We start from the raw sequence: 24,055 nt of genomic DNA on the forward strand, positions 1-24,055 counted from the left end.
CTAATGTGGGAAGCGATCAGTTCCACTAAAGTCCCTTCCACCCCTCCCCACCACAGCCCTTCACACACAATCCAAGTATTGTCTAATGAGGATGGGTTACCAACAATGTAAGTCAATCAGCCAATCAACAAACATTGACAAGAATTTTTATGTCTTGTTCTGACCCAGGGATGAGCTGAAGGGTCCTTGTTTCTATTATTATTATTATTATTATTATTATTATTATTATTATTATTATTATTACCTGTGCCAGTCTGGCCTTGGACTAGGGCCCAGGACAGAAGAAAAAAATGGATCTCAACCATTGAGGAGATTACTAAGGAGTGAACAGGAATCACAATTTTTATGCGTTTAAAACGTTCCTCTATAACAAGTCTGAGCAAGCCTGGTGTGGCGTGCACATCTGTGAGACTGACCAAGAGACACAGAGTTCCCGACCTCCAGGGTGAACCCCCTACTATTATTTCGCTGAATGGATATAGTCCCAAGCTGACCTCTGAATTCATCTCTCTGCTGGTGCAGCCCTCAGACTGCGTCAGGGAAGTTTCTTGGTAGCAGTGAATGGTGGTTAATACAGAGACTCTCAATTGATCAAAGTGCAGGGCTTGTTAATGGAGTGCTCAGCCACATGGGACATCCACGCAGCACGTCCTCTTCAGGGCGTAGGGACCATTGAGGATGAGGGGGGAAAATTGTTAGAGCCAAGAGACTGGAGAGAACCACAGTGAACCATGTCAGCTGTGGTCACCTACAGAAGACTGTGCAAGCCAGAGCCAGTCAGCAAACCAGCAAAGAGTTTGAAAAGCTTTATGAACCCTCACCCTGGGGGGATCAGTTTTCTTTGAAGGTGTGGCCGCATGCCCCAGTGGATGGACCCACACCACAAATGTGTGGGCAGCTTAAAGTGGACTGTGTGGGTTATTATGAAAGAGAGAGAGAGAGAACAGGAAGTTGAGTAGGGGTGGGGGTGAGGGGTGAATCTGAGAGGAGTCAGGGGAAGGAGTGGAAGATGAACAGTATTGAAATCCACTGTGGGTATGCACGCGTGATAGTACGCACCCGTGATAGTACGCACGCGTGATTGATAGTATGCACGTGTGATAGTATGCATGTGTGATAGTATGCATGCGTGATACCCTCAAAGAGTTAACATGAACGGTATATTAAAAAGAGAGAGCTCCAGACTAGCCTAGACTACACAGTGAGAACCCGCCTCAAGCCAAGAAGCAAACATTATTAATAAATGGTAAAAGATGGATGTGAGCATAGAGAGAGCTTCAGAAAGAGCCATGGAGGCTGAACCTGAAAAGAAGATGCTTTGGTTATGGGGTGTGGGTAGGTGGCGGCACACCTGGAGGAGAGCTGCTGCTGAGCTGTCCTGGAGCTCTACAGTGACGGGGAGTTCATGGTAAGTATACTAAATCCTGCTGGGCGGGATGTGCATGTGTGTCTGTGTGTGCTCCAGTGTGCATGTGCACCTGTGTGCATGTGTGTGTGTGCGCGATGGAAGCCTAAGGCCAATGTTAATGTCTTCATTGTCCCTCTCCATCTTGTATTTTGAGATAGGGTTTCTCACTGAGCCTGGAGCTCCCCAGTTCAATTAAACTGGCCAGCCAGCAAGTACCAGGAAGCCTCCTGTCTCTGCATCCCCAGAGCTGGATTACAGGTGCCTGCCCCTGTATCCGGATGCTTTTGCATGGATACAGGGTACAAGAACTCAGGTCTTCAGGTTCCTCCAGTCAGGTTCCTCCAGTCAACACTTTACTGACTGAGCCATGTCACCAAACCTGGAATATATTTTTAAATGCTTACAATGGTACATTTTCTGTTTCTGTTACATGAATTCAATCTTTTTTTTTTAAATTGTATTTATGAGTGTTCTATCTGCCTGTAGATTTGCACACCAGAAGAGAGCATCTGATCCCATTACAGATGGTTGTGAGCCACCATGTGGTTGCTGGGATTTGAACTCAGGACTCTGGAAGAGCAATCAGTGCTCTTAACCCCTGAGCCATCTCTCCAGCCCACATGAATTCAGTCTTAATGGAGGATAACTTCATGAGGTTTTGGGGGTTTGTTTGTTTGTTTGTTTGGTTGGTTGGTTGGTTGTTTTTTTTGGTCAATGTGACAGAAACAAGAGTTACTTGGGAAGAAAGATCCTCAACTGAGGACTTCGCTCTCTCAGACTGCCCTGTAGGCATGTTTGTACAGCATGCTCTCAATTAATGATTGATGTGGGAGGACCCAGTCCACTGTGGGTGGTGCCATCCCCTCGGTGGGTGGCTTGCAAAAGAAAGAAGGCTGAGCAAGCCATGAGGAGCAAGCCAAGAGGAGTATCCTCCATGACTTTGGCTTCAGTTCCTGCCTCCAGATTCCGGCCCAAGTTCCTGTCCTGGCTTCCCCTGGTGATGAACTGTGAGGGAAGTGTAAGCCCAACAGCCTTTTCATCTCCAAGCTGCTTTATCACAGCAAACTAGGGCAGGCCCCAGCACCTCATAAACCCACCACAGCCGCATGTGGCCACACACTCAAAGCACTCACGAGGTGGAGGCACCAGGATCAAGTTCAAGGTTGTCCTTGACTGCACAGGGAACTGCACGGAGCCATATTGGATTTGGGCCTAGCCGCTTTTTGATGACTGCCTTAAGTCTTAAGATTGTTGAATGAAGGGGTTGGGGATTTAGCTCAGTGGTAGAGCACTTGCCTAGGAAGCGCAAGGCCCTGGGTTGATCCCCAGCTCGAAAAAGAACAAAAAAAAAAAAAAAAGATTGTTGAATGAAAGCCTCTCCCATGAATTTAACACAGGAAGATAACATTCAAGGGATGCCTCAGCTCCCTTAGCAGATACCTGTTACCTCCTGAATCAACACCCGGTGTCTCCACCGCCTGACCTCATCGTCTACTGCCTGACCTCTTTGCCTCCAGCTATCACTACCTACATCCGCACCTCCCCCTCCTCTGTGTTTCACAAAGGTCACTCCCCCTACCTGAAAGCTTTAAAAGCTGTAACGTTCACCCCAATAAACGAGACCTTGACAGCAGAATCTTGCTTGGTCTCCTTCTTCTCTCGCCCCCCATTTAGGCCCAAGGGTAGCGCCCCTTCGGGACCCTGAATAACTGGGTCCCCACTGGCGGGGACAGGGAACGTGAGGCTTCTATGTCCCTCCCCCCAAAAGACCAATGTCTGCTTCAATCATCAGTCTTGTGGCTGCAAAGAGCAGAACTACTGTGTGTGTGTGTGTGTGTGTGTGTGTGTGTGTGTGTGTGTGTGTGATGCTAGTTTTCAAATGTGTGTGTATAGGTATACATGTGCATTCGTGTATGCTCTTGTGTCAAAGACCAGGGGTTGATAGTAGATATCTTCATCAATTACTCTCCACCTATTGATTGATTGATTGATTGACAGAGTCTCTTACTGAACCTGGAGTGCATCCATTTGGCTAGGAGGGCTAACTATCCAGCCCCAGGGATCTGCCCGTCATGCCCCACCCCCACACCGGCTTTTTACACGGTGCTGGGAATCATGCAGTCCTTACACATGCCAAGCAAGCACCTTATCAACTGAGCCACCTCCCCAGGGTTCAGAACTGGCTTTTCAAGGTGAGTTCTAATGCACATCTGCAACCCCAGGATTTGGGAGGCAGAAGCAAGAGCATATTTCCAAGCACAACCTGGGCTCCACGGGAAGACCCTGCACCAAGATAAACTGAAGGGCATTTACTGGCTTATTATTTTAAAGGTTTAAAGCTGTGGTTTAAGCATGGGTGAGTCAAGGGAGGGGGGTGAATTCCTTCAGAGTGGAAGGCTTGGGTTTTGGGGTGTGCTTCATTTGCATGGACAGTTGAGTCTCAATGGGAACAGAAAGCGGTGGTTGTGGGGTGTCAGAAGACTAGGCTTGTCACCTACAAGCCTGTGGAGCCCAAAGAAAGCACCCAGGAGGTCCAGTACTAGTTCTGGGAACGCTCTCGATGGTCAGCTTTGATCACATTGCTTCCTGTGCCTACCTACCCCTGTACCAGCTAGAGACAGGAATTCTCTGATTGGCTGAACATGAGTCACATGCTGGATAGTTGACGGAGGTCTGCCAGGTCCACAGAAGCCTGTGAACTGGGAGTTACAAGCTGGTCCCCAAGGAGGCCACTCTGTTATCAAGAGGACAGACTGCGATGTGTTAGTGTAGGGTCCTGGGAAGCAGGGGCCACTGGAGAAGTGGGAAGGAAGACCCACCAGAGAGGCCAGGGTCTGAAACTGCATCATGCGGCAAGGCCACACTAGCTCAGGCTGTAAGAGTTAACAGGTCAGAGTAGGAAGTGGTAAGCAGTGAGGGAGTGGGGTCTTGGTGTGGAGAGACCTGACTGTGGATTGCTTCCTGTGTGCCCAGCCACACGCTGTACCTGTGTGTGTACTCTCTGTTCCTCCCTTCCTCCCCTCCCCGTGTGTGTGCCCATGGGTGTTCTTGTGTATCCTCACATGTGTGGATGCCCCTGTATATTACAGTGAAGGTCAGAGGTCAATACTGTCTTTTTCAATGGCTCTGCACCCGACTTTTTGAGGCAGGGTCTCTTACTGAAACTTGGAGCACACGAACTCTCCAAAACTGGCTGTCAAGTGGCCCCAGGAACTTCCTGTTGCTGTTTCCCTCATACTGGGGTCACAGGTGCTTGGCACCATCTGGAATTCTGCATGAGACCTGAGGATCTGAACTCAGATTCTCCAGCCTGTTTAGCAAACACTTCATCCAAAACGCTGTCTCCCAACCCCCTAGTTACACTTTTCCTGTTATTAATCTCTAGACTTTAAAAAAAAATGTTTTGAGTGTTTTATTTAATTAACTTTATTTTCAAAAGAAACCTTGTCTCCCCAAGATGGAAAAAATGGTATCTTTACCATAAACTGGAGGGAAGTGCAGACAATGAAACAGAAACCCACACTCCCTGCTGTGGGCTGCTGTCCCACCCTGGTGGGTGATCAGCAGAGGAGAACTGAGAGAGGGCTCAAGAAGAGAGAGGCAGAGAGCCACAGTGAGTTCCTCACTCACTCCACCAGAGGCCCAGTACTGCATCAAGACAGTTTTGGTGAGCAGTTACTACGTGTCTGGGCTGCGAATGCAGCATTGTGGCCATGGTCAGAAGCCTCAGCCCTGCAGCCCACCTTGGAGGAGAAGACCCACTGGAAGGGGAGGAGGAAGGGTCTGTCCATAATGCCCATAATATGTGGTTGTACATGTGTGGCATGAGATAACGCCATGTGCCAGCTGGGCTGCTGACGTGGCTGAACACTGGCTGTGCAAATGCCCAACAGCTGCTGTGGGTGACTCTGGAGTTTACACACACAGGCACCGAAAAGAGACAGTGGGATATTAGTCCCTCTGTCAGTCATCTACAAGTCTGTCTCTGGAGGACCAGAGTTAGAAAGAATTATGATTAACTTAGTAGGCGGAGAGGGGGCAGAAGAGAAAGGAGGAGAGAAGAAGAAGAGAATGGGGGAGTAAAAGAAGAGCGAGAAAGGGGCTGGAGAGATGGCTCAGTGGTTAAGAGCACTGACTGCTCTTCCAGAGGTCCTGAGTTCAGTTCCCAGCAACCACATGGTGGCTCACAACCATCTGGAATGGAATCCGATGCACTTTTATATGAGTATGGCAGCGTACTCATATAAAATAAAATAAAATAAATCATTAAAAAAAAAAGAAGAAGAGGAAGAAGAAATCCAAAGGAGGAGGAGAAGGAGCAGAAGGAGACTGAGATGGACCGCAGCCCCACCCCTGACGCACACACACACACACACACTCACCAGTGGCTACAGGGAAGAAAGAGGCCCCTGGGTTGGTATGTTGGCACTGTAATTTTTATTCTGACTGTAACATTCACTGCTTCCTGCAAGCATAAACGTGTGCAGTTTCCGGGAACTAGGGCCTGCCTGCCCTCGCAGTTCCTGTTCCATCTGCTAAACACTGAAGATTGCTTTACCATGGCCAAAGAACTCCGGTTTAAACAAAAGCACACAGCTTAAGACTCGGGAGGCAGGCTTGATGGCTCGGTGATGTGTTGGAGGACTTTTTCCTCTCCGCCACGCCGCATCTGCCTTTATCTCCCATCTCTGTGCTGTCTCTTCACCATCACAAGGTGGACGACAAAGCAGCATACCTTACACACAGAGCGGGCAGAAAGCGGCAAAGGACTTTCTCCTGTGCTTTTCCTGGTGAGGAGAACTGTCAGTGTGACCTGTGGTCCCACAGTAGCAAAGGACAACCACGTAGAATGACTTAGGCTGAGATGGCCAGATGGAAATCGAGACAGAAGGGTAAGTCAGAGTAGCCAGAACCAGTGCTCATCAGAGGAGCAAGGGACAGGCTCAAAGGACAGTGTGCAATACAACTGTGTGACACCCAGACCACAAGTTAATAACATTACGGAGTGGCATTTGATATAAAGGACTGGATCTGGGTCTGCATGGAAGGTGCTGGGACAGAGGACCTGGACCTTTGAGAGTTGGTGCTATGCAGTGGCAGAGGGGATGGGGTTGGCTCCCCAGTGGAGTCCTTGCCTGCTGTGAGGCCCTCTGCTCATCACCTCAGCACTGCAAAGGAAAACGCTGCACATATGGAGAGATGGGGACATGTGCAGACACAGGGTGGTGACAGTGGGGCACATTTTACCCTGGACTTGTTTTGTGCTGTACTTGGCAATAAGGATGCCATTTTCCTTGAGCATGATTTACTGCTCCACTCCTGCACCATCCAGACGCACTCAGTAGGACATCAAGAATAAGCTTAGCGAGTGCTTTTAAAGAGTCATGTGCGCAAGAGCCATTCCTGGGGCTCACTGAAGCGATAATGTATTTAACTCTCACCACAGGCTCCTGAGACAGATGTGTATGCGAGTTCAGAGAGAGGCTGCAGACTGGCCCGGCGTCACACAGTTGGGCTTAGGGTATCCTGAATGTCTGTGCTGTTCTCCAGAGCAGGAGCATTTGTGGGAGAAAAACAGAGGAAGCTGGGCTGCACCTACTTGGGCTGCAGCTGGGGAGCTCCAGGAACGCAGGACGGTGCTGAGACAGTCCCGGCCACCAGGGGGCAGCAGGGACCAAGGCATAGCTCTTCCCTTCTCCCTGTATACATTGGGCCCTCTGGACACAGGAGCTCCTGGGTGTCTCTTGCTCCTGCCTTCATTTTTCCCCTGCGTTTCACCCCAGAGTGATGACACGCCATGCCCACGGTCCCACGGACACTGACGTCGCTTGAGCTCTCTGTGGTATCACCGCAAATCCGCGACGTCACCGGCGCTGCAAACCCACAGTGCGCAGTGCTCCCGCGGTTTTGGTTTTTATTTAATGACCTAAGTGGGAAATCTATGTCAGAAAAGTTGAACAGGACACGCGCGCTTCGCGACCACCCACGAGGCAGGAACCAACCCAAAATAAACCCAAAGCAGCGTTTTCTTCCACCGAGTTAAAGCAGATGAAGTTTGCTCACAGTGTCTTCCAGAGCATCCAGCACAGCGGGGGCTGCTGGGAAAATCCCAGCCCACAACACCTGGCTGGATGCACCCACCAGCCGCAGGGACCTTCCACAGACCCTTGGGTCCTTTCTTTTTCCACTTTTCTAGACCTTTCCCCATCCTTTCCAGGTGGAGGTCGTTGAGATAAAGGAAACATTGACTAACAAAGCTTAGATGCCAATAAACAAATAAAAGTGTTCATTTTAAGTGAAAATTTCAGCTCCTTAGTCGAACCAGCCACATTTCAAGACTAAGTACCCGGAAGTGTTTCCTGTGTGGTTTGAATTTTGTGTGCTGCCCTGGGAAACTTGGCTGGATTTGAATGCCTGTGGAGAGGGATTAAGAGGAGGATTACTCACTGTGGTATTTAGAGAGTCCTTTGGGAGGGATCAGGGTTAGGTAAGCTCATTAGAGTAGGCTCTGGAATCATAATGATTATCCACAGAAACCAGACACACACGTTCACACACACACACATAGAAGTAAACGTACATATATACACACATACATAAATGAGCATACACATATACTCATATACTCACACCACACACAAACTCCACATATAATACAAATACACAGTCACATCATATACATACACAAGCATCTACACCACACACATACACACATACACAAGCACACACATCAACAAACACAAGCACACACACACCACACATACATAAGCACACACACATCACACATATACACACACTCACACATACACGAGCACACACACATATTCTCCTATGGGATGCCCTGACTCACCTGAGGGTTCCACCCCTTGACTTCAGAACTATGAACTGACATAAGCCTCTTTTCTTTATAACTTGTGTGTGCTACAGGGCGAGAGCACAGAAAGCAACCTTGGCTGCTTCTATTTCAGCCCACAGCTGTGTGGGGTAGAGCTGCTGTACACAGTCACTTGCTTACAAAGTCCCTTCTTCAGACTGAGCTTTGAGCCAGCGTCCTATGGTTTGGATATAAAATGTAAACCCATAGGCTCATGTGTTTAAATACCTGGTCCCAGCTGGTGACCCTGTTCCGGGACATGGTGGAACCTTTTGGGTACCAGGCTTTTCTAGCAGAAGGCAGCCACCCATGGTCCTTGAAGGTGATGGCCATCTCTAGTTCCTGTCCCTCGGGTGTGGACAAGCCCCACTGCAATTCTTTCCACAGCCGAAAGCCACTGAGGCCACCATGCCATCCTCACCACGGTGGAAGGAATACTCTGAACTGTGAATCAAAACAGGCCTCTCCTGTAGGCTGCTGCTTCCCTGGGGCTTTTGGCAGTTGAGAAATGTACCTGGCACACATACCCATTTCTTGGTGTGTCCCGATTCTCTTTCTGCAAATTTGAAATGAAATTTTGATTTGTGCTCCTGATCTGAGAAAACTTGACAATTGACTAGCATGAAGAGGCGGGACGGGTGGAGGTTGGAACTCACAATGGGGAGCCTTAGCTACTGAGTGAGTATGGGAGCCAGGAGGGCACAGGCTGGCACCTTCAATGACTGCAGGCGGGAGAATCTGGAAGAAGCCCAGGCAGAAGGCAAGGTCACAGCAGGACAGAGAATCCCAAGTGCCTAAGGCTTGTGTACCTTTCACTCTGGCACCTACGTCACCAGAGGACACCCAGGAGATGGAAAGAGGGTAGTAATGGAGCCCACAGAGATCTTAGCAGCTTCCTGGTTTGCAAACGACGGGAGTGGGTGCAGGCAGTGTAAAGGGAGAGGAGGCAGAGGACAGAGGACCAGTGAAGAAACCCTGGGCTAATCCAGAGGTCAGAGCTTGAAGGTCAAGTGTCAGACTGGGGAGCTGGGTTTTTTGAAACAGGGTCTCACTGTAAGAGCCTAGGCTAGCCTTAAACTCTCCGGGCTCTTTACCACTGTTTTAGACAAGCACCAGCATGCCCAGCCGGAGGGAGCTTTGAAAAGATACTTTACAGAGGAAGTTCCAAGGCCATACTGGGAGCAGTTTCCCGGACAGTTAGTTCATTCCTGTGGAGTCATTTCCCTCCAGGATGCAAACATGAGCCGTGGGGATTTTAAACCCAGACTTCTTCAGTCAGGTGGGAGGGACACCCCCGGGAGGTAGACCTTGGAAGGCTCCATTTCCTCTCAACTCCTGCTTAGGGGTGTGGTAAGCTTATTCTGGGAAGCTGGGTGTAGTAGCACATACCTGCAATCCAGCACTCAGTGATGTTAGAGGCCAGTCTGAGCCACAGAGAGACCTTGTCTTTTGGAAGACTGTTCCGGGATGTGAAAGTGTGAGGCTGGCAGAACTAAGGTACACTAGTATCCAACGGCACACCGGCCTCCATCATGCCAGGACCCTGATCTCTGATGCTGTGCCCACACCAGTTCCTTGTGCCTCAAACTTCAGACGCGAGTCCTCTGCTGCGTGTTCTGAGTTCGTCTTGGCTTTTTGCAGATACCATGCGCTCACCTCAAAAGTGGCCTCCTTCAAGCCTCCCTGAGTGACCTGTCTCTGGTCTTTCCTTCTGAACATCATACTCAAAATACAGACTACAGAAGTTCTCCGTTGGCCTGGCGGATTGCCACACCCCAACTCCTCTGCCTAAGACGTAGGGGCCTACTGATGTCAATGCCTTGCCACATCCAGCAATCCTTATCAGCCAGTGTCCCGTCCTCTGTGGACTAAGGAGTGTCCAACAGCTCTAGCACTCGGCCTAAAGGTGAGGGACAGAGGACCCCTGCCCTAGAAATAGCCCTCACTAAAGACGGTGGAGCTGGAGAATGGTCCTCTACTCTCTCCCCTGAGCAGGTACACATGGGCACAAGCTGTGGCTGCAGGGCTGGAGGGTAAGGATGAGGATGGAGGGGCCGCAGCTCTGCCCCATTCCCAAGTCATCCCCTTGAACCAACTCCTGTGGCTTTGCCCAGGCCTCATGCTGCACATTTCAGCTGTTGCACACGGCTGCCAGGAGGTCTGTAGTGAGCTCCTGTAGGTCTGGTGTGTGTGTGTGTGTGTGTGTGTGTGTGTGTGTGTGTGTGTGTGTGTGTGTAATAAAGGACAAATGACAAGATAAAGAGTCTTTATTGACATAGAGCTCCACGTGACCTCTTCTGTCCTGCCCTCCTTGCAAACATACTAGGTGTCCCATAGGTAGGGACACGAGCAGACAGTCCTGAGCCTGGTCCCGTCCTCCAGAACGCAGTCAGACTGCAGTCTGCCATCTGCCATCCCTACCACCTGGCCACCAACCAGAACCAGCCCCACAGTTCCCTTGTGGTCTCGCCTTGGCTGCCAGCGGTGGTATCCTCTGGGACCTGCCACTAGGCAGCTGTGTTTGTTTACTGGGATCCCCACTTCCACATCCTGGGATCCCTGGCTGCTGGCCACATGTGGGTCACTGGCAGTGACTTTGGGCAATCAAGTTTGTGTTCTTGTTGCTTTCCACAACTGGGCCAAGCTGGGACAGCAGGCTCTGCTTCTAGTCTCAGTCCGAGCTGTTTAATGAATGGCCTCACAGTATCTACCCTCCCTTAACTCAAAATTTCCACTAGTTAGGGCCTCCCGAGCCACTGCAAGTTTCTAGGACCAGCTTCCAGCTGGGAGAACCCGACAGCTATGCCAGGACTGCTGTGAGCCTTGGGCAAACGGTCTATTGGGTGGACAGAATGGGCCTGAGCAGGTAGGGCAACAAGAGCCAGGAGAGCCCAGGGCTTAAGAATGTCAGCACTACTGTGGGAGAAAGCAAAGTGAGTCACTGAATCCCTTGTGAGGGAGGAGAGCCCAGGCCAACGGTAGGGGAGACAGCCAGGCTCTGAGCTTCTAGGGTCAGGCCAAGTTCACATCTTCACTTCACCATTCTTTCGATTTCTGGGAAACCTGTCAGCTGGGCTGTCTCCCAGCAAGCACTTCCCTGGCTTGGAGGAACCCTGGCCTTAGCACAGACCTCAGCAACAATAGCACACTCACCTAAGACACAGTGATGCCCAGAGTGCCCACAGGCACCTCAGTAGTCTGGATGGGAACAGGAGAGTGGCTAGGGCCCTTGCCCTCCCCTGACAAATTGGAGGGTGTCCTGGGTGCTAAGGTGAGGTTGGCTTCCTGTGGCATTTCCCCAGGACAGCTCTCCAAGGTCCCCGAGAGATTCCCCAAGGATGGTGATTTGTCATCATAGCAACAGCCGCAGCCAGGGCTAGCAATGACATGGATCTGACCATCTTCCTCCTGGCTGTGGTGTTGCTTCAGGTGGCCACACAGATGGCAGGTGAGGGACGAGTACACAATGCCAAGGCCCAGGTCATCCCCAAAGGGCTTGGGCACCTGCTCTGAAGGAGGAGGAGCCTTCAGCCAGGCGCCTCCTTTGAGCCCCAGCTCTAGACCAAGGCATTCTGGGGTGCTATTGGGTGGGGCTGAGTTCAGGGGACTGGGTGGCGGCTCCATGTCCAGTCCAAAGGTGAATAAGGGCATGGAGTTGGGGGACTGGTTAGGAACAGGGTTCTGGAAGGGCTTGTACCCTCCACATCCACTGTCAGTCCCTGCTGCTGCTGTGTCTGTGCAGACGCCATTGCTGCCGAGCAGGCTCGAGAAAGCCTTGTAACCAGTGTCTCCGACACCAGGCACCCCAGCGTCCTGGGAGGCACCCTGCTTCACTGCCTGCACAAACTCTTGGTAGCCACTGGTAGGGGCTGGGGTGGAGCCAGCTGTCCCGTGCTGCAGGACACTCATGTGAAGGATCTGCTCCCAGCTCTCCGCTTGCTGCATTGGTGGCCCTGAAGAATGGGGGTCAACCGGGCTCAGAGGATCCCCTTCTTCCAGATGTCCAACCTGCTTCTGTTCTGAAGCCAGCTCTCCAGGATTTGGGGCCGGGCTGGAGAAGTCACTAAAACTCCGGTAGGCAGGATTGTCTGAAATGACAAGGGGGACCTGTGCGCAGGCTGTGCCAGTTGCTCTCTCAGGGTCTGGGTGTGGAGGCTGCTGCCCTGTGACCTCATTGGGCCCCGTGGGGAAGCAGGCCCAGGACGCAGAAGCTTGCCCACTTTCTGAAGGCAGAAGGGAGGATGACTCTGCCATGCTCGACTGGCCAACGCCTCCGTCCTCAGCCCCCAGCAAGTCTGAAAACAGGTTCTCAGTGAGCCGGGCCATGATGTCTGCCTGACTCTCCTGGAAGCCCCCTCCGCTGTTCTCAGGTGACATGCTCAGGTCCCCTTTGACCATCTCATCCTCTTCCTCCTCCACATTCTGTACTGGGGCCTCAAACAGCTCCATACAGCGCACCACACTGACATTAACGTTCTCTGGCCAGAGGACGGTCCTGCTGACCTCCGCAGGATGCCAGCCTGCTTTTTCAGGACTCTGGAGAGGCTTGGTTTTGGCAGCCTTCGGGGATCCTCTCTCTTTCTTCACTCTATGCTCCAGCAAGCAGGGCAGCAGCTTGGTTAGACAAGTCTTCCAGTGCCTGCAGAAGTAAAACTTAGCGTTCAGTTTGCCACCCTTGGAAAACTCCTATTCATCCTTCAGAATCCTGCATGGAACCACCCTGTATTGATACTGGGGTGTTATAGACATGGGCTTCTGACTTTAAAAATCAATACTTAGCCTGTTCTCACTGCGGAATGGAGACGCTCGGCTGCTCACAATTGACCCCCTGCCACCCTTGGGGCTAGGAAGGGAGGCGGCAGCTGTGTAGGGTCAGGGAAGGGGAGTTGATAGCTACCAGCCGATTAACTATCACATTCCCACACAAACCCACAGCAACGATGACCCGAGTTCAAGTTCAGATACATACCGGCTCTTGGTTGACTCCTGGTTTCGGGTCTGCTTCTCCCAGAGGGACACCTAAAATAGACAGTCAATCAGTGGGGGGATGCCTGTCAGCCCAACCCAGCCGCAGAAGGCTAGGTGTTTTGACAGACAGCAACCATGCCTAGACAGCTCAGATCCACACAAGCCCCACAGAACTCTGGGAGCCTCAGCCTCCCCCTGACCCCCCGCCACCTGGGTGAAAGGGCATCAGAGATGGCAAATGCCCTCAGATACTTCAGCTTGCCTGTGCCGTCCTTGACTCTGATCTGGCCATACAACTCCCTGTGACTAGCAGAACATGGCAGAAATAGTACTGGGCCCACATGGATGTGGGCAGGGGCTTTGCAAGTGTCCACTGTGTAGTTTTCTGCCCGTGCACCATCCTGCCTAGCCCTGACTGTTTGTTCCTCGAGCCCACCCTACCCATGGCTGGGAGTCACACTATGGATTACCTTTGTGTCCTGAATGATGATGGCCACTAAGGGACTGCGGGCTGGAGTGGGAATCTGGTCCCACCATATCTTCTTAATCCTGAGGATGGAAAGGGAGTGGGTTAGTCTCCGAATGCACAGCGGCCAAGGGGCTCTTCCAAGTGTCCTAGCCAGCACTCCTCCCAGGGCACCAAGGCCACACTGATTCCCTTTTGGTTATACAACAACCTTGATCCTAACTGTCATCGCCATCGCCATTCTAAATGGGCAGAGGAGGCCAGGGAGAGCGTGATACTGGCAAAGCTGCTATCTTCCGGCAGGCTCAGGGGAGGATACCTCTCTGCCCCAGGGCACAAGCAAAGACTCAAGCTGTATAGCAAGGATCCTGCTCCCCCAAGAGTTCCTTTGGGAGCAGGAGGAGCATTGTACCACACTGGCTTTAACAGGCCTGAGAGGTCAGAGGCCATGAAGAAGCAGGCTTCCCCTTTCTTCCTGGACTGACTGGCCCCTGTGGCTTTCACCCCACCATCTTCCCACAGTTTTTTTCGAGCACCTACTATGTGTGTCAATCCCTGTGCAAGGGCCACAGAGACTAAGTCAGAAAAACAGCCAAAAGAGAAGCCGCTGTGGGTGGCCTTCAAGAGAAACAAGACGTGTACATATGGCCAGACCCATGGCTCCAGCTGCAATATGTGGCAGAGGATGGCCTTGTTGGACACCAGTGGGAGGAGAAGCCCTTGGTCTGGCCTAGGCTCGATGCCCCAGTGTAGGGGAATGTCAGGGCAGGGAGGTGGGAAGGGGTGGGTGGGTGGGGGAACACCCTCATGGAAGCAGGGGGAGGGGAGAAGGGATAGGGGGTTTATGGATGGGAAACTGGGAAAGGGGACAGCATCTGAAATGTAAATAAAAATATCGAATAAAAAAAAAGAAAGAAAAGGAATGAAAAGAATGAGTATGTCTATACAGATACGTATATTATGTTAGGGTGACGGATGAAACAGTGAAATGAGAGGCCATGGACTGGGCTGGAGAGATGGCTCCATGGTTAAGAGCACTGACTGCTCTTTCAGAGGTCCTGAGTTCAAACCCCAGCACCCACTCAGTGGTTCACAACCATCTGTAATGGCATCTGATTCCTTCTTCTGGTGTGTCTGAAGACAGTGACAGTGTACTCATATATGTACAAATAAAATTAATTTAAAAAACTGCAGTTTTTAAGAGGCCATGGATTTAAAGGAGAGTGGAGGGGAGTTTTTAAAGAGGTGTTTGGAGGAACAAAATATATGGGAGAAACAATGCAGTTAAAATTTAATGTTAAAAATAAATTTAAATTTAAAGGGCTGCTGTTATGGCCATTATTGGAGGAGGAGGAGGAAGAAGAGGAGGAAGAGGAGGAGTAGAAGGAGAAGGAGGAGGAGGAGGAGGAGGAGGAGGAGGAAGACGATGACGACGAAGACATTAACCATGGCATACTGTGGACACTGAGAGGGACAGAGGACAACTCCATCTCCTCTATGCCAAAATCGACCCTTCTTTAGCCTCAACTCAGCTCCTTCTCTCCAGAGCACCCACCATTACTGCCTCCCACTTGGCTTTCTTTTCTCCAGAGCACAGCCACTGTGGAGAAGCCTCCAGCCACAGGCTGCCCTGGCCTGCGAGGCAGACTTCCAGCCTTTTCTCAGCCAGCCAGGTGACTGTGACCTCTGGCAGTCAGGAGAGGTAAGCAGGGCATTCACATCAGGTACTGCAGAAGGGCCAGCTAGAGGCACCAGCCAAGTGAGAGCCAAGGAACTCACTTGATAAAGCTGAAGTAACAGGTCAGGCAAAACAATAGGATGCAGATGCAGGAGATGGTGACGCCCATCGGGAGGCGCTGCAGCAGGGGCAGCTGGAAGTCTGCAAGGAGAAAAAGAGTCATGAACTGGGAGGCCACCCTGTGTCACGTGCGGTCTGCGTCCTCACTTGGGGTTCCCAGGGACCCTTGGTTACCTGGCTGCAGATAGCTCTCCCACCTGTCTCCCCAACCCCCTAACCCCCACCTTATACACCAAGTTCTTTCGCACCAGTCCCTGTCCCTGTCCTCAGTGTCCCTGATCCACATCCAGATCACAACAGCTTGGAGTTGTCTCGTTTTCCCAGAGCTCAGAGGTCAAGTGCGCTGGAGGGCTCAAGTTCAAAGCCAGCCTCCATCAAGTCCTGAGTGACCCGGGGCAAGTTGTTTGCTCCCTTGGGGTTCTCCTCTGTTCAGCGGGGCTAAAAATATGCTTTTCTCACAGGCTAAGAGGGCCGTGTGGTTTAGAAGATCACACATTCAGTGCAAGCACAGGAATCTTTTCTTTGTTCACGGACTCTGAGGTATCTCTGACATCATCTCCCACCCTCTCCTCCACCCAGGCCTGCACTCTGCCTCCTTTCCTTCCTGGCGTTTGCTTTCACCTGGATCTACCTGGTTTCTTTGTTTACATTTGTGCTTTTTCACCCATTTTTAATCTTTTGTTCACGATGCGTGTGTTAGGATCTGAGCGCAGGAGTGTGCGAGCCATACATGTGTCCATCCTAGCCTTTCACACTGTTTCGGATGCTCTGCTCTCACCGTCTGCACAGGCTAGCAGGCCACCGGCTTCTCCTAATTTCTCTGTCAGGATTATGCATTCATGCTACTGTGCCAGGCTTTTACAGGGGCTCTGGGGATTTAAACTCAGGGCCTTATGGCACTGACCCATCTCCTGCGTTTCTGTTTTTGGCATACCAGCTCCACTGCTCTGTGTGCTCTCCTCACCACTGGAGCCCCCAAGGTCATTCAGTCACAGATTGACATTATTTGCTGAAAAAAAAAAGTGTGCTGTACATCATGCCTGCTCCGGACAAGCCCTCCTTCTCAGCAGTACCACTGCGTTAACCTCACACAATTTTCCTCAGTCCTGACTATGCGGCTATTTCTGACTGTATAGAAAGAGGACTCAGTCAGTCTGTGGCACCCATCAGTGACAACCATGGAAACTGTGGGCCTATTTGCAGCCCTCTGGTCACTACAGCATAGCCACAGGGAGGTATAGTTAGAGGTATCCCAGAACTGAAAACCCGAGGTCAGCCAGAGGGAATTTCTGAACAGAGAATACACACAGCTGTAGAGATCCTCACAGCCCAAGACCCTGATACTCACAGTTGTACCACGTGATGCTGGGACTCCACTCACTCCAGATGCCAGAGAAGCTCTGGGACGAGACCCTCACACGTGCCCTATAGCGCACCCCCGATTTTAGGGTGTTGACTGGGAAGCTCAGCTTGGGTTCCGAGTAGGTCACATTATAGACTTTGAACTGAAGGAAGACAGGGACATGTGAACGCAGAGCTGGCAGGTATGTGTGTCGGTTCCCAGCCTGGCTGCTGCCCTGGGTGCTCCCTCAGTGCTGGGAATGGGATCATTCCCACACCCCTGCCACTGCTAAGAGGAGAATGAGGCGGAGGCTGCCAGCCCTCCCCTGACTTCTCCAATGACTGGCATCAGCTATTATCTGGATTAAACTGGGTTTGAACACAACATAAACCAAGGCTAAGCTGTATGATCTTGAGTAAGTAACCTCAAAGAGGTCACCCTTGGGTTTCTGGTCATCCCAGTAGTGGGGATGCTAGAAAGGAGGGGAAAGAAGACATGAGTAGCAGGAAATGACCTGTTTCTAAAGCAAGGGCCAGGCTGCCCCTACAGACTCCTGCCTTTGTCTATCTGATGATCCCTTCTGTGGAGAAATTATTTTTTGGGAGAAGGAGGGTAGAAGGATTTTGTTTGTTTGTTATTGTTGTTGTTTGAAAGGGCCTATGTAACCAGGCTAGTCAAGAACTTCCCATCCTCCTGCCTCAGCGTCCTGAGAACTGTGGTTACAGGCTGGGCCACTACACCCAGTTCAATTCTGCTCCCATCTACACACTGAAGACAGGTCACCATGAATAACACACAAAGGCAAATGTGACCAGGAGTGTGCCCAGTCTGAAGTCACTACTCTGCTACCCATAATCTCATGTGTACCCCGCTGGGAAGCAGGTGTGGCCCAAAAGCCCCCTTACTAAGTGAGTTAAGACTGCAGGAATAAGTCCCCCTCCTGCTGTAGTCTGCATCCAGAATGTTCCCTAGGGTCCATGTAGTAAAGGCTTGGTCCCTAGAGTGGAGCTAGTGTGGAATGGTGTCACCTAGTATGAGGAGGAGGAGTCACAGGGCATGTTCTCTGGGATATTATGACAGTGGGTGTATGCTTGTGTGTGCCCACCCCATCCCCTCTCTCTCTGCTTCCTGGCCACCATGAGGTGAGCAGCTCTACTCCATCATGTTTCTGCCATGATGCTTGCATCAACCCCGGGCCCAGAGTAATGGGGTCCTAAGACCACAGGTTGATCTCTAGGAACTCATGCGTTTAAATAGACATCTTCTCTTACAGCTGATGTTATTGGCTCTTTGTCTTAGTGAGGGAACACCGGCCCACGTGACTGCACACTGCAAATGCAGGGTCAGGAAGGGGACGGACACGCCTGGGGCAGAGCCTGGCCAAGAGCAGGTTCTCTCATTCACTATCCTCCCGATGCCCCGCCCCCCAGCTCCCAACTCCAAGGACGGAGCATCCCTTCCAGCCCTGTTCCCAGGCAACGGCAGGGATCCGCGGTGCCCACTCACTTCTGCCGGGTTGTCCTCTCTGGAGATGTTGACCATGTAGATGAGGCCATTGTGCAGGAAGTTGTTCGATGGATATGGGTTGCTCCACGTCAGCAGCAGTGTTTTGGAGACATTGGTGTGGAGTGTGAGGTTGTCTGGAGCTGGGGGCTTCACTGGGGAGGAAGGGCACCTGGGTCAGGAGCTTGAGCCCTGGAATCTCTTTTGTTTTGATGTCCCTATTAACAACTTCATCTTGAACTTCTGATCCTCCTTCCTGGACTCCCGAATGCTGGGATTACAGGGGTGTACCACCTCACCAGGCCCATCTCTTCCGAAGTAACCTTACCCATGAGATCATGGCGGCAGAGCATATATTAAGGTCAATGTGACAATGATTTTAAACCCATCCATGGGTTAATCCTAGTATTTTGTAGGTGCCCAGTGGTCTGAGCAGCAGTTCTAACCACAGATCGAAAACTGTGAGATCTTGTCTCGGATATGTGGTCTTCAATTCTGCCTCTGGCATTGAGAAGCTGTGTGACCTATGGCAAACCGATTGCCTTCTCTGATCTACGAAATGAGACTAATCAGTCTCTTTTGGAAACTGAGGTTCAGATAAGTGATGCGATTTGCCCTTGGTTGCACAGCAGCAAATTCTGGCTTTCAATTCCTGTTATCACTACGCTTGCGCAGGGGTTTAGCTCAGTGGTAGAGCATCTCCCTGTCAAGTCCTGGGTTCCATCCTCAATAACACAAACAAACAAACAAGCACAAGATAAAACAAAACTATGTGGGAGCTTGTGGTAGGGATTGCTGTGGGGACTCTGGGTAGAGTAAGGTCAGCCTTCCACACTCAAGGCACAGGACAAAGCAGCAGCTGACCTGCAGTCAGTGTGTGCCCCACCTCCCGCACTGGAGCACCCAGACGGGCCTTACCATTGTCACTAGGCTTGAAGGAGCCTTGCCACAGCTGTCGCCGCTCAGACCACAGTTCCAGCCAGTATGTGTCTGCCTGGATCGGCTCCTCTATGGCCATTTGGCACACACACATGGTGTCGGCACTGTTCTTGGGGATGCATGTGAGGTTTCTGCAGACAAAAAAACGATGTTAGGGAATCACCGCCCATAGTTACCAGCTACCCTGGTACCCCCACAACTTCCCAGGTTACCCCCACCTGACAGGAAGACCAAGGCAACCAGGACCAGACATGGAAATGACTTGGGGTTAGCATCTTGCTGGCCAGAGACCTTGCCCACCTCATTCTGGACATGGCCGTTCTGGCTGTGGTCCTCACCCCAGGCTGGAGCATTAAGTAATTCACGGTGTCCCAGCATCCCTTGGTTTACAGGGGACTCTGATAAGCTGTAGCACACCTCCCACGTCTCCTGCCCGTACACATCGGGATATAATTCTGCCAAAGGGCCACCAAACGGGCCACCCACATCTCATGGACCAGACCAAGGGCCAAAACTCAGTTTCTATAAAATTCCAGACAGGAAGTTGAAGGCTTTTGAAAAGACAATATAGTTTCTGTCACTACGGCAAAACTGCAAAGCAGCCATAGACAGGACGTAAATGAATGCAAGGGTGTATGCTAATAAAACTTTATTCATAAAAGCGGTAGTCTGCCTGCTGTGGTTGGGCACACCTTTAATTCCAGCACAGGCAGAGGTAGGCAGATCTCTGTGAGTGTGAGCGCAGCCTGGTCTACATAGCATGTTCCAAGACAGCCAGGGCTACATAGAGAGACCCCGCCTCAAACAAACAAACCAACCAACCAACCAAACCACAAAACAAGCAGTGGCCAATTGACTTGAGGTCCATAGTTTGTCAGTGCCTGGTCTGTGCAGATGTGCAAAAGTCCAGGACACTTGCCCTGAGGCAATAGGAGGGTAGAGGGTCACCCCTCAGGCATTAGGGCAGTGTCTGTGTGTCTCCGGGTGCTACTGAGTGCTGAATCTGTGGACTTGGTTTAGTCCTAGGCACAGTGCTCACAGAGCACCTAGAAGCCAGGGAATGTCCTGGAGCAACCCCTGGACACCATGCCTGCACCTTCACAACAAATCCCACACAGCCTTGTCCCATGGCTAAGCGTGCTCAGACGTCATCAAACTGTTCCATGGTTCTTTCTTTCCTGACATGTGGATCCTGAGGGTTAAACTCCAGCCCTCAGGGATTGGCTGAGCCATCTTGCTGAGCGTATTTGCAATTTTTCCTTTTTTGAGGCGGTATTGTATCTCTAATCCTGGCTAACTTCAAATGCTGGTCCAGTCCAACATTGCAGTCCCAGGACACAGTGACAGGGATCCAGTGTCCCACAGTGTCCTCTGCAGCCTGTGGGTGGTGGTGGCGGGGGGCTGATAACAGAACTCAGGGTCATCCATCAGACAAGCTTTCTGCCAACTGAGCCGCACCCTCAGCCCTCTCACTTTTCATTTTGAGACAGAATCTCACTAAATTGCCCAGCTGGGCCTTGAACTTGTGATTGATCCTTCTACCTCAGCATCTCAAGTTGTTGTAGATCTGCACCAACCACCAAGCTCCAAGCTTGGCTCAACTGTGGTATCACGCAGGATTCGTTATCCCAGACCTGGCTCCACCTCAGACACCGCTCAGTGAGCTGCCGCGAGCCTACAGCACAACATATCCCGGTGCCCGCCTGAAACAGCAAAGGTCTGGACAGACCTCTGGGCGCTGCCCCACTATCCCACTTACTCAGAGAACTCGAAGAGCAGCTTGTAGTCCAGGAGGAGCTGAGAACTGCAGTCCACAGTGCTATCCAGCTGCCACTCACACGTAGAAGTGCGGATGTAGTCAGAGAAGCAGGTGGGGTCACCCAGGACCTTGATGCCCCCTGCAGACACAGCCAGAGCAGTGGAGTCATGAACAGGTCAGAGGGAAGCTAGCACAAACAGGATCATGACACACATGCAGACGATAAACATGCCTGCACACGCACACACAGCCATAGAGGTGCACTCTCCCTCAGAAGCACCCATCTTAAAGCACTGGGAGAAGAGGTGGTGCCCTATATTGTTGCCTACCCTACACATTTTCTTCCCCCAACCCCTTCCCTAAGAGGCTTAGCCAACGGAAGAGCAGGAAGGAGAGAGGAGGAGGGGACAGGTACTTATCCATCAGCTCCCTGCCAGGAATTCAGGTGTGTGTGTGTGTGTGTGTGTGTGTGTGTGTGTGTGTGTGTGTGTAACAGCCAGTGAGTGTTGAGTGACTACTATTTGGGGCCCTCAAGAGCTTCCTGACCCACGCCCTACATGGCCACTGTCCAGACAAAGTCACAATACACATGCCACTGGGTGTGCAGGAAATGTTTATACAGCAAACAGAACTCTGATCTCCTGACCCCTCTCCCCCAACAGCTGCCCTGGGCTTTCCCATCACACAGAATAGTCTGCCCTTGTCTGGGCTTGGGATAGAATCTGTGTGTCCATTTGATTTTTTTTACGGTATCTCCATAGCCACCTCAGGCTAGCCTCCGGCTCATTATGTAGCCCAGGGTAGCCTCAAATTCACAATCCTCCTGCCTCAGTCTCCCAAGTGCTGAGCTGACAGGGGTAAGCCACACCTGCCCACATGAATGAGAAACATGTGTCCTCGTGCTGACCTTCTAGACTGACCCAGAAACTCTTTCTTTTTCCAGATCTCTGAGCCACCCTGGTCTTCACTCAATCCCTCTGATCAGACTCTGCAAGGTCTTCTGACTCAGGGACCCTGTGACGTGTGTTCCCACCCCATGACAGGCAGGCTCTCCCTGGGGGCCTCACCAGGAACACACCCGCAGACACTGGTGTGCCCTCCTCTGCCTTCCTCCAAGTTGATGCCACTGTCCCTTGTGCACCCTGCTTTGAAGTGCGATGCCCCCTCCCTATCTACCCATTCCCCAAGCCTCCCAGACTCAGTCCTGAGCTACATTTTCCCTTCATCTTTTGACAACCTTTGGTATATAACTCAAATTATTTTCTACTTAGTTCCCGGACAGCCTCCACTTTCAATTTGAATTAATGTCAATGAAAATAACCAGTCATGGTGATTTGTTACCGGCTACTTCCGCCCTCCCTCCGCAATTCCCACAAGGGCTTTGTTCTGTTCAGCGATGGACCAGAGGACCTTGACATGTCATTAGTGGTTGATGAATGAATGAATGAGAGGTGGGGACTTACCAGAGCCAGTCACCCATAGCAAAATCAGGCAGCTCACGGAGGACAGGAACTTGGTGCAAAGCCACCCCATTGCGGACACAAAGGTGCCTGCAGAAAGAAGAGTGGACAGACGATGATCTGAGGTCAGTGGGGTCCATTTCACTTGTGGCATGGCCTCCCTCTCCCATGTCTCTGTGCCCCTCTCCACACAGAGCCAGAGAGCATGCCCCTGTGTGCCTGTCTCAGCAGAGCTGTGGCACACATTCACGGCTTCCTCAAGTTCAAGTCCTGGCTCCCTTACATACCAGCTGTGAACCTGGGCAAGCTGTACCCAGTGCCGCAGTTTCCCTGTCAGCTCAGTGGCCATCCACTGACAGCCCCATCTCAGAGGTGCTGGCAGTACATGAACAGACGAACCCAGCAGGGCACACAGCGGAAGCCCTTTGGCTGGCTCAACTATAAAAGCAACCTAGGCTGGGGGGAGTCACAGGGAGGGAAATGACAGTAGACCCCAGGTCTGAGAGTACTCAGGGGCTGGGGGCAACATAGTGCCTGCTTGGTATATACCAGGTCCTGGGTTCCACCCCCAGCATCTGGGAGGGAGGGAGGGAGACTCAAAGTAGAAGGAAAGAAAAGAAATGAGGTGGTGGTGGGAAGTTGGGAGTGGGGGATGGGAGAGAGAAGCATTGCAAGGGGCCCCCAGTGCCCCCCAGCAGTGGGTCAACCCCAGTGCCCCCCCAGCAGTGGGTCAGCCTCCAGTCCCCCCCAGAAGTGGGTCAGCCTCCAGTCCCCCCCAGAAGTGGGTCAGCCTCCAGTCCCCCAGAGTGGGTCAGCCTCAGTCCCCCCAGAAGTGGGTCAGCCTCAGTCCCCCCAAGTGGGTCAGCCTCCAGTCCCCCAGAAGTGGGTCAGCCTCAGTCCCCCCCCAGAAGTGGGTCAGCCCAGTCCCCCCAGAAGTGGGTCAGCCTCAGTCCCCCCCAGAAGTGGGTCAGCCTCCAGTCCCCCCCAGAAGTGGGTCAGCCCCAGTGCCCCCCTCTGTCTGGGTCTCTATCTGGAGGTTGCATCTAAATTTGCAGCCGCAGACCCATTTGCCCCTAAGCAGCTATGAGCCCACAGCCTCTGGAGTTCTGCTTCCTCCTGCTGCAAGGACCTGTCAGGCTGGGTCTGGCAGAGCTTCAATGAGGAAGCAATGCACAAGGTTGTCACCCTGCCATACATGCATCCAGTTCCAGCCACAGGTGGCTCATGCCATCCATCATCAATCCTGCCAGATACTGCCCTAGCGGTGCAGTAAGCACTCAAGGCAGAGACACGTCTGCACTGTCACCAAGTGTTCATTCGTAAAGTCACTGTCCTCCATGTGTGTATACCTGCAGCAAGCACTCCGGGTGTGACGCAGCCCTCAAACAATGCTGCACTGTGACACCATGAGAGCTGCCATGTCCCTAGTCACTAGACCTCTTCAGCTCCATTGTATCCTGGGACTGACTGCCTTCTCACACCGGTCCATCATAACCAAACTGTTGTTCATTCCATGTGTGTGTGCAGTCTGAGACCTG

The 24,055-nt window shown here is 51.8% G+C and overlaps 1 protein-coding gene across 1 annotated transcript; it reads right to left on the reverse strand.

Moving 5' to 3' along the window:
- Positions 1-10,533: 10,533 nt before the first annotated feature.
- Positions 10,534-22,675, reverse strand: Il4r (interleukin 4 receptor). Its single transcript, XM_032892692.1, has 9 exons — positions 22,521-22,675; positions 21,058-21,196; positions 19,278-19,429; positions 18,363-18,514; positions 16,863-17,019; positions 15,496-15,595; positions 13,721-13,799; positions 13,252-13,301; positions 10,534-12,921 (listed from the first exon to the last, which is right to left on the reverse strand). The coding sequence occupies exons 1-9, from the start codon at positions 22,669-22,671 to the stop codon at positions 11,436-11,438; spliced, it is 2,466 nt and encodes an 821-aa protein (XP_032748583.1). The 5' UTR covers positions 22,672-22,675; the 3' UTR covers positions 10,534-11,435.
- Positions 22,676-24,055: the final 1,380 nt, after the last annotated feature.

Source organism: Rattus rattus, chromosome 2 (genome assembly GCF_011064425.1).
Source record: "Rattus rattus isolate New Zealand chromosome 2, Rrattus_CSIRO_v1, whole genome shotgun sequence".
NCBI classification, from domain to species: Eukaryota; Metazoa; Chordata; class Mammalia; order Rodentia; family Muridae; genus Rattus; species Rattus rattus.